The 10,671-nt window shown below is 41.4% G+C and overlaps 1 protein-coding gene across 1 annotated transcript; it reads left to right on the top strand.

Annotated features, from left to right (window-relative positions):
- Nucleotides 1–2,892, top strand: LOC109901438 (transmembrane protein 158-like). The gene has a single exon (XM_020497430.2). The coding sequence runs from the start codon at nucleotides 391–393 to the stop codon at nucleotides 1,084–1,086; it is 696 nt and encodes a 231-aa protein (XP_020353019.1). The 5' UTR covers nucleotides 1–390; the 3' UTR covers nucleotides 1,087–2,892.
- Nucleotides 2,893–10,671: the final 7,779 nt, after the last annotated feature.

The raw sequence follows: 10,671 nt of genomic DNA, 5'->3' as shown, positions 1-10,671 counted from the left end.
ATTAAGTGAAGAGAGGCTCGAAGGTTGCAATGCATGTTCCCAGATAGGGCAACTCCTCCTTTCCTTCTTCACACACCTGAGAGAGAGTACCAGGGTCCTCGCAGCACACCACAGCCTATCTCTTGCATGCAAAGTAACGCACAGTAGCAGTTTGGCAAGAAGTCAGTTACTTTGGGAACCAAATCTAGGGCGGGGAGCGCGCACGGCGCGTGTGACGGGCAGCTGACGTTTCCAACTGTCCTCTCCCGCAACGGAAGATGCACACTGTGGATGTTTGTATAAGCGCTGGAGACGACCGTTTTCTGCATTTTATTAACGACGGCCACGCATCGTCAGTTGCCTTGCATCCCCACGGAACATCATGCGAGTAGGAGCGACGCACCCAATGCCATGCTGAGCAACTCCCCGACTTTTCTGCTGGCTCTGACCACCGTAGCCGGACTACTCCAGCGGTGCCACGGCTGGAGCGACGAGGACCTCCTGTTACCCCCCATCAACTCCACCAACAGATTCTTGGCCAACTTGGAGGTAGACGTGCACTACTCGAAGAGATCCGAGGAGGAGAGCGAAGCCTCCTCGTCAGACACTTCGTTACAGCCGTTGCCACATTGCAACGTCAGCGTGCAGAGACTTTTCCCCACCTCGCTGGTGGCTAGTTGGGACAGCAACTTCGGTTTCCAGTGCGATGTGTTTATATATACCGCCAATAACAATGGAAGGGCTTTTTTCTCTGCTGCTATCAACAGAGCCATCTCACCTGTTCTCATCGAACACCTCGGAGTCACCGGCGGCCAGCAGGAGTTTAGACTGTGTGTTGGATGTGGCATGTCACGATACCGGCGATTCGGCAAGTCAAAGGCTCAGCAGACGGGGGATCCCATCAATTTCTGCTGTGTTGACTTCAGCCTTGACGAACTAAATGGGGACAAAAGTTGGAGATTGAACCGTAAACCCATCGAGTCAACTCTTGTGGCTTGTTTCATGACTCTAGTGATAATAGTGTGGAGTGTTGCTGCCCTCATATGGCCGGTGCCTATTATTGCAGGATTTCTGCCCAACGGAATGGAACAGAGACGGCCGAGATAAAGAATGATCAAATTCTGGAGATAAGCCCCCAAGCCAATAGGCTAAAAATACTGTAGAATACATATTTCAACGTTTTTTTTCTTCACATTCTACCCGTATAAATATATGTCCGTTTCCAATTTTACCGTTTAGAATGGAAGAGTGTATTTTTGGTTTTGGTCTATTTCCTAATGATAGGCCTTCACTATAAGAAGACCAATAGTTTTAAAGATAGGTTGTGGTATTGTAAATCTAGCCTCTGTATTACATGGTCTATATAATAGGTGCCTATGTAGAGTGTGTTAACAACATTTGACTGTAAACAGTGTTCGTATGGTTTTAAATCTTTGTAGGATTATTGCCTATGGCCCTGGCAGTGGTGTAGTGGTGCCTGAAGAAGTGGGTATACTCTAATTTTGCCAAAAATGTCCCAAACGGTCCGCCCAGCAAAGGAAAGGTGCCCTGTGGGAAAAATTATATGAGAAACAGTGACATACATTCTGTATTACCTAAAATTATATATTCCATATTGGTCTTTCACAGTCAGACCAACCCAAGCTGTACTGTGCAAGTAGGCTAATTGTAGACAGATCTATTTATTTATATTCAGATTTTCACTCTCAAAGTCACAATTTGTTTTTTAGAAAAACAACTAAATTGGATGTTCTTACGTCCATAACAATGCTTTCAAAGTCCATAACAATGTCCATAACAATACCACATCAGGAGACCACTTTTGAGCTCTGGGAAATATCTAAGATAAACTATTTTTGTGTAGTTGCCCTTTAATAATTCCAGTGTGATGGCACCTAGCACTGTTGTTTGTTAGTGGTGTTTCTGTAGCACGTGAGATGGAATTTGCAAAACAAATGGCCACTGGATTAATGCAAATAATCATCATATCATTCTGCCATGTGGGCATAGGCTACTTTGTAGCTAGTTAACATTTCCCAGTTTTGGGGGAAACCTTTCCATCTACCAGAAGACGGCTTATTGTTAGCATCACTATATTTTTCCTGTTACTTAATTGTTTGAAACCTAGATGTTTTACTCGGTATTATGAGGCATGCCTTAGCATTTCTTCAATGGAGCCTATAGCCAAAATCCCACCATAGAAAGGAGGAGGCAATTATTTGATAAAGACTTCCTCATATGCATTATCCTGTTCTTTCAACTTTATTTCATTGTCTAGCAGCCAAGTACATTATCCTATTCATATTAGCAACTGATGAAGGTTGTTGTATCTTTAGATCTCCCATAGTATCTACATGTCTTATGGATATTTCCATCTCCATCCATGAAACCTCTCACATGTGCTGTGCACATTTTAGAATGGTATTTTCCTGCTAATTTCATTTTGGAACATTCCCGTGTAGGCCTACCGCCATGTGCCCATTGCAGCATCTAAAATGTGAAGAAATAATAGTTTATCAACATGTAATTTAAGCATGAAGAAATACACGCAATGCGCACTGAAAACCTGCGCATACCCTCCGCTACACACACCACTGAAGCCTGCTATTTGTTGTGTTTATGTAGAGAGAAATTATAGTTTTGTCATGAACTTGAATGAAAAAGTGTGCTGTAATACGTGGTGGGTAGATCTTGTCAAGAATAAATGCATAAATGTCATAGGCCTACCTGAATTTATTTTGGATGTTGTATGAAATATTTTGACGTATTGGCAACCCCCCTCTCTGATATGGTTTAATATTATTTATACTGTTAGATTTATCTATATAACACAATTAAAACTAAGCTGATAACATATTTGTATTTATTTGTATGAGAACATGAATTAATAAATAAATCAAAAGTATTTGTTTTACATAATACGGAGGTGAGGAGACCTATTTATTTTGAACTAGCGGCTTCGTGACCGATTACACGAATAGACCGGGTCGGTGAAATGTGCTACGGTCTGTAACTGAAAGAGAAACGACAATGCTCCATTCTCTGTTTGAGAGAGCTTCAGGGAATAGCAGCTGGGAATTTGCATTCATTTTTCAAATGTGAGTAGGCGATGAGAATATTTAGATAAGCAAGTTGATGCGCTTATGTGTTTCTGAGTAACACATGGAATCTACAGCTATTGTTTCAATTCAACCCAGGGTTCCCCCCAAAAAATTGACCATACATACATACCTGAAACCTAGGGTTTCAAGCTTTGTTTGAGTTCAAATTTAATCTTCAAATGGATAATTTAAATGTTATGTTGGACTCACGTCTCCACCTCAACCAAAAAGCATGGTTAAAGAGTAGGACTAAATCAATTACACGTTATTTAAAGTGAATTTAAACGTTGATTAGATTAGATTAAGTCTTATTATTTAACTTAGATTTTTGTTTGAGATGGAGACATGAATCCAACATATAAATCATAAATGTTTCTACAAACTGGACATAGAATTGTGTTCGGTTGTCAACGCAACCAAATATCACCGTTTGAAGGACATGTATCTTCTGCTTGGATAGTTCCATCTGTGCCACTGAATAAGTCTGCCTTTGATTCCAGTTTGTCTACAAATGTATAATTTATATGTTGGATTCAAATCGCCATCAACCAAGAATCAAAGTTAAAGAATGGGACTAAATCAAACGTTAAATGCACTTTAAATACAGTTTTATTGGATGGAATCCTATTTAACTTTGATTATTTTGGTTGAGATGGAGATGTGAATCCAACATATAAAATATTAATTTGTAGACAAACTGGAATTAACGCCAGACTAAGTCAGCGGCACAAAATATACATCTACTTCAAATGGTGATATTTAGTTGCGTTGACAACAAAACACAATTGAATATCACTTTTGCGATACAGTAAATAGCCTATTAACTTGTCGATAAGTTAACAAATTGTATGTTGGATTCACGTCTCCAACTAAACCAAAAATAAACGTTAAAGAATAGGATTAAGCCAGTGGCTCAGAGGAAACTATCAAAGCATTCGATATCCTTTAAATGTAGATTTTTTTGGGGTTGTGTTGTCAACCAAACACAATGCAATATTACTTTTGTAATAGAGTAAATAGCCCAAACCTAAGTATATCTTACAAACTAATGTAAGAGTATTTATTCAACCTTAAAATAAGTAACACATCCATGGTCACAACGTGAAGTTAGCCTACTGTAGCTATAAATTACTTCTTATGTCATCATAGAAAGTGTGCATGTTCAAGATAGCATGCAAAGGTTGCAGGTCTGTGGAGATCTTGTAAGGGTTGTCGTCGGGAGAAAGACCAAAGCGCAGCGTGGTAAGTGTTCGTGATGATGTTTAATTAAAACTCAGAACACTAAACAATAAATTACACCGTGAATTTACCGAAACAGTACCGTGTAGCCCAAACACTCACACGGAAACAAACACCCACAAACCAAAAGTGAAACCCAGGCTACCTAAGTATGATTCTCAATCAGGGACAACAATTGACAGCTGCCTCTGATTGAGAACCATACTAGGCCGAACACAAAACCAACATAGAAAAACAAACATAGACAGCCCACCCCAACTCACGCCCTGACCATACTAAAACAAAGACAAAAACAAAGGAACTAAGGTCAGAACGTGACAGATCTTCACAATAGCTATAATAATCTGTGCAGAATCTCGAACAGCATTGATCACTTGCACTGTGTACTTTCATGTAATCTCAACTGCAATCCAGGTATTTTTTATTTATTTATTTATTTATTTTTATTTCACCTTTATTTAACCAGGTAGGCTAGTTGAGAACAAGTTCTCATTTGCAACTGCGACCTGGCCAAGATAAAGCATAGCAGTGTGAGCATACAACAAAGAGTTACACATGGAGTAAACAATTAACAAGTCAATAACACCGTAGAAAACAAAGGGGGGGTCTATATACAATGTGTGCAAAAGGCATGAGGAGGTAGGCAAATAATTACAATTTTGCAGATTAACACTGGAGTGATAAATGATCAGATGGTCATGTACAGGTAGAGATATTGGTGTGCAGAAGAGCAGAAAAGTAAATAAAAACAGTATGGGGATGAGGTAGGTGAAAAGGGTGGGCTATTTACCAATAGACTATGTACAGCTGCAGCGATCGGTTAGCTGCTCAGATAGCTGATGTTTGAAGTTGGTGAGGGAGATAAAAGTCTCCAACTTCAGCGATTTTTGCAATTCGTTCCAGTCACAGGCAGCAGAGTACTGGAACGAAAGGCGGCCAAATGAGGTGTTGGCTTTAGGGATGATCAGTGAGATACACCTGCTGGAGCGCGTGCTACGGATGGGTGTTGCCATCGTGACCAGTGAGCTGAGATAAGGCGGAGCTTTACCTAGCATAGACTTGTAGATGACCTGGAGCCAGTGGGTCTGGCGACGAATATGTAGCGAGGGCCAGCCGACTAGAGCATACAAGTCGCAGTGGTGGGTGGTATAAGGTGCTTTAGTGACAAAACGGATGGCACTGTGATAGACTGCATCCAGTTTGCTGAGTAGAGTGTTGGAAGCCATTTTGTAGATGACATCGCCGAAGTCGAGGATCGGTAGGATAGTCAGTTTTACTAGGGTAAGCTTGGCGGCGTGAGTGAAGGAGGCTTTGTTGCGGAATAGAAAGCCGACTCTTGATTTGATTTTCGATTGGAGATGTTTGATATGAGTCTGGAAGGAGAGGTAATTTGGTTGTGCTATGAGATTAACCCATTTAATCCCACATTTTTCCCAGACATGAAAATATCCAAATCTTGTGTCATTAGTAAGCCTTTGAAATAATCAATCATATTTTTAAAAAGTTTTCATGGAAAAGTAGGTATAAGGGTGTATTTTATGGCCGTGGGATAATGTGATGTATACTGAATTAACACATTTCTCCTATGCACTCATGAAAATGCTTCTATATCCCAGCCCAGTTATTAACACATTTAAAACTCTGTCACTGGCAGTCCCCAGCATTGCTACTAGAATGCCCCGTCACATTCTAGTGTGACTATTTTACATATCAAAAACCCTTATACAACATGATATGAATACTGAGAGAAAAAACAAAAATCAACAACCATCAATGTATTTCAACATTGTTACTTTAGTGCAACATGTATTGAAACATTAATATTGTAACTTTATTGTAACATTTGAACTTGTACTTTAGTGCAATATTCATTGTAACATTGTCATTGTGACATTTTAGTGCAACATTCACTAACAACTGTTTAGTAGTTGTGTCATTCATTCACATTGAACATAAAGGTAACATTTAGGATAGAGGTAGCCTGTAGAATATGCATTCAAGTAGAGGCCTACACTGAACAAAATAATATATATATATATATATATATATATATATCAAATCAAATCAAATCAAATTTATTTATATAGCCCTTCGTACATCAGCTGATATCTCAAAGTGCTGTACAGAAACCCAGCCTAAAACCCCAAACAGCAAGCAATGCAGGTGGAGAAGCACGGTGGCTAGGAAAAACTCCCTAGAAAGGCCAATACCTAGGAAGAAACCTAGAGAGGAACCAGGCTATGTGGGGTGGCCAGTCCTCTTCTGGCTGTGCCGGGTGGAGATTATAACAGAACATGGTCAAGATGTTCAATGTTCATAAATGACCAGCATGGTCGAATAATAATAAGGCAGAACAGTTGAAACTAGAGCAGCAGCACAGTCAGGTGGAAGTTGAAACTGGAGCAGCAGCATGGCCAGGTAGACTGGGGACAGCAAGGAGTCATCATGTCAGGTAGTCCTGGGGCATGGTCCTAGGGCTCAGGTCAGTTGAAACTGGAACAGCAGCATGGCCAGGTGGACTGGGGACAGCAAGGAGTCATCATGTCAGGTAGTCCTGGGGCATGGTCCTAGGGCTCAGGTCCTCCGAGAGAGAGAAAGAAAGAGAGAAGGAGAGAATTAGAGAACGCACACTTAGATTCACACAGGACACCGAATAGGACAGGAGAAGTACTCCAGATATAACAAACTGACCCCAGCCCCCCGACACATAAACTACTGCAGCATAAATACTGGAGGCTGAGACAGGAGGGGTCAGGAGACACTGTGGCCCCATCCGAGGACACCCCCGGACAGGGCCAAACAGGAAGGATATAACCCCACCCACTTTGCCAAAGCACAGCCCCCACACCACTAGAGGGATATCTTCAACCACCAACTTACCATCCTGAGACAAGGCTGAGTATAGCCCACAAAGATCTCCGCCACGGCACAACCCAAGGGGGGGGGGGGGGCGCCAACCCAGACAGGATGACCACAACAGTGAATCAACCCACTCAGGTGACGCACCCCCTCCAGGGAGAGCATGAGAGAGCCCCAGCAAGCCAGTGACTCAGCCCCTGTAATAGGGTTAGAGGCAGAGAATCCCAGTGGAAAGAGGGGAACCGGCCAGGCAGAGACAGCAAGGGCGGTTCGTTGCTCCAGAGCCTTTCCGTTCACCTTCCCACTCCTGGGCCAGACTACACTCAATCATATGACCCACTGAAGAGATGAGTCTTCAGTAAAGACTTAAAGGTTGAGACCGAGTTTGCGTCTCTGACATGGGTAGGCAGACCGTTCCATAAAAATGGAGCTCTATAGGAGAAAGCCCTGCCTCCAGCTGTTTGCTTAGAAATTCTAGGGACAATTAGGAGGCCTGCGTCTTGTGACCGTAGCGTACGTATAGGTATGTACGGCAGGACCAAATCAGAGAGATATGTAGGAGCAAGCCCATGTAATGCTTTGTAGGTTAGCAGTAAAACCTTGAAATCAGCCCTTGCTTTGACAGGAAGCCAGTTACTAAGCCATATATATTATACACATACATATATACACATACATATACACACAGACACACACACACACACACACACACACACACACACATACATATACACACACACACACACACACACACACACACACACACACACACACACACACACACACACACACACACACACACACACACACACACACACACACACACACACACACACACACACACACACATACATACATACATACATATATATTATAGAGGTAGGCTTCAGGTAGGCTTCAGAACCAAGTGTACGATTAGTTTGTGCATCACTATTTTGAACTACGATCAGTCAGATGCTGTAATACAGTATGTCTTGAATCAATTGATCCTCTTTTCCAAAAACATTTCAGTCATTTTGATTGTCTTTTTCCATTTTTCATCAACTTTTCTTTTCTTCCTAGAGTCCATTGTACTGCTTCTCCTCACCCTTTATTGACTTTTCTATTTTTCTTTCATTGGCCTTTTCAGCCCTATTTCATTCTCTCTTATCTCCTTTTATGCTGTCCATGGTATATCTTGAAGCACTCAATGTGCAGTGGCGCTTTGCATTTCTCACATGCATAGGTAGTGCGTTTGTCACAATGACGACATCTGTGGAACCGGTGCATCGTGTTGATTGGCCAGTGAGAAGCTTTTTCATATCTTGCCTGATCTTCAATAGTAGCAGCCAGTAGAGATCTCCTTCCGTGGCTCAGTGGTTTCGTGCCAAACATTTGCATAAGAGACTGTGCCACTATCCATGAAAAGGTGAGCAGGTTGATGGTCCCTCCCATAACATCTCTGTAAAATAAATGGCTGTTTACGAGTGCACTGTTGAGAGACCATGCAAAGATGGGCCACCACCACTTCTTAGACCTGATGGAAATATGGTATCTTGAAATCTGTAGGTTGTGAAGATCAACACCACCCATGTGCTCATTGTATCGGTTGATGCATTTTGGTTGTGGGACTTTGTCAAAAGGCACGTCGCTCCTTGTTCTATCTCTTGACAGAGGTCTCACTGTATTTCTCCTCCATGTTTGTTGCCACTGTGACAATGTTATTCTCTTTCTAACGGACCAGCACCTTGTCTCCTTGGGTCAGAACCTCAGAGGTTCCCCGGGGTAACTTCATGAAGTCCTTCTGTGGCTTGAATGGGACATCAAACAGACGATTTTGCCTCATCGTTCAAGAGCTCCCATATCCTCTTTTTGTAATTTCATCGAAGAGTGCAAGCGAAGTGAAGAGGTTGTCATGAAGGATCTTGCAACCTTGAGGCAGCTGAGATTGCTCTGCCACACCAAGAACGACACTGGGTCCATGACCCAACCCAGTCTCAGGGAGGAGAATGTGGGGGTGGTGAGGGGTAGGTCCTCATCACTGATAATGTTGTTCCTGTCATGATCTGTTTGCATAGGTTCAGCATATACATTCAACAGCCTGGCTGGCAAATGGCCTGTCTCAACCTCATAATCCATATCTGACCCATCGCTTGTCTGGGCGGTCACCTAGATCCAACATATCCAGAACTTGACTCAAAGTGAAACTAAAAGAAAGAACAGAGTAGAAAGTTAGGTAAAACAAGAACTATGTATGTGTATATCTATGTCTATACCTAGATGCACTGCGTTATCCTGCCGGTCACTATTGTTGCCGTCAACATGTTTACTCATTCTATGACCACACTGAACAAAGTTGAGTAATTGCAAATGCATATATCAATACTAGACACCTTAAAGATGACGTATACCAAAAATATTTTTCCTATCTGAATGTTAACGTACTTTACTAACCTTTTGTTTGGGAGCTTTAATGCAGCCATCGTCTTCTCATGGTGCAACCAGGAAGTAAACAGCTCTGGTCATGTGACAATTGAAAATAAACATGTAACACTGCACATATTTCATTGAGACTCTTTATTATTTCAATATTTTTTACGGTCACTATTGTAACTGATGGGATAAAATAGGTTAAGCACAATGATTACACATTAAATGTTGTATAAATACAGAAATATCTGACATTGTCCCATTTTAACTTTGTTGTGCTTTTAAATGGTTGAAAGTACAGTGATAACACATTTAGATGACAACTAAATAAAAAACTCATCATTTTCTCATTGGAATTTAGTTGTGCTTTTAAGATGGTTGAAAGCACAGTAATACATTGGGAATTCAAAATAATTCAGGCTGACTTTTTGAGTGTGTGAATAAAGATTGAAATCTCATTGATCAACATCTCAACCAAATATTACCCACATTTCCACGTTGAAATGACATGGTGTGTCCAGTGGGAAGCATCCTTGTGTTAAATTATGTCTGTGAAAGGAGAGAAGAATCTCTCTCAACAAGCTCCTTGCACCCCCTTTTGTTGATCCTCCTTGCTGCTCCTGTTCACAGTCATTACCCCAGTCATTACCCCAGTCCTCGCAGGGAACACTCCTGCATCTCAGGCCCTTACCACCATCTCTCTGGTGAATTCACGGATAATCAATAACATTGCTTGTTCAAACTTGTTTCTTTCACTGTCAGTCCCAATCCCCAGATCTTTAGCTATTGCTTGTCTAGGAACTTTAGCTATTGCATTGTCTAGGAGTGTCAGGTGAATTCAGCACATGGCTCTAATGCATAGATGGTATGTGTGCTATATTTGCCATGTGTGCTTGAGTGTTACAGAAAAATGGCTTCTGCTCTGCTGGACAATCTAAGGCGGCATTATTATTGAGTTATTACATGATAACAAGTCATGGATTTCAACTTTTGAGCACCACGTAGTCTAATGATGATCACCCTATTTTTTAATTAAGTTGAACTTGTTTGGTAAAGAAAAACAACAGTTCATGGTGTGGCCAAA

Source organism: Oncorhynchus kisutch, linkage group LG13, assembly GCF_002021735.2.
Source record: "Oncorhynchus kisutch isolate 150728-3 linkage group LG13, Okis_V2, whole genome shotgun sequence".
NCBI classification, from domain to species: domain Eukaryota; kingdom Metazoa; phylum Chordata; class Actinopteri; order Salmoniformes; family Salmonidae; genus Oncorhynchus; species Oncorhynchus kisutch.
The sequence above is the reverse complement of the archived record's forward strand: the minus strand, read 5'-3'. Positions and strand labels throughout refer to the sequence as shown.

Coding starts and splice junctions, on each gene's coding strand:
- LOC109901438 (XM_020497430.2), top strand. CDS start 391: ATGCTGAGCAACTCCCCGACTTTTCTGCTGGCTCTGACCACCGTAGCC.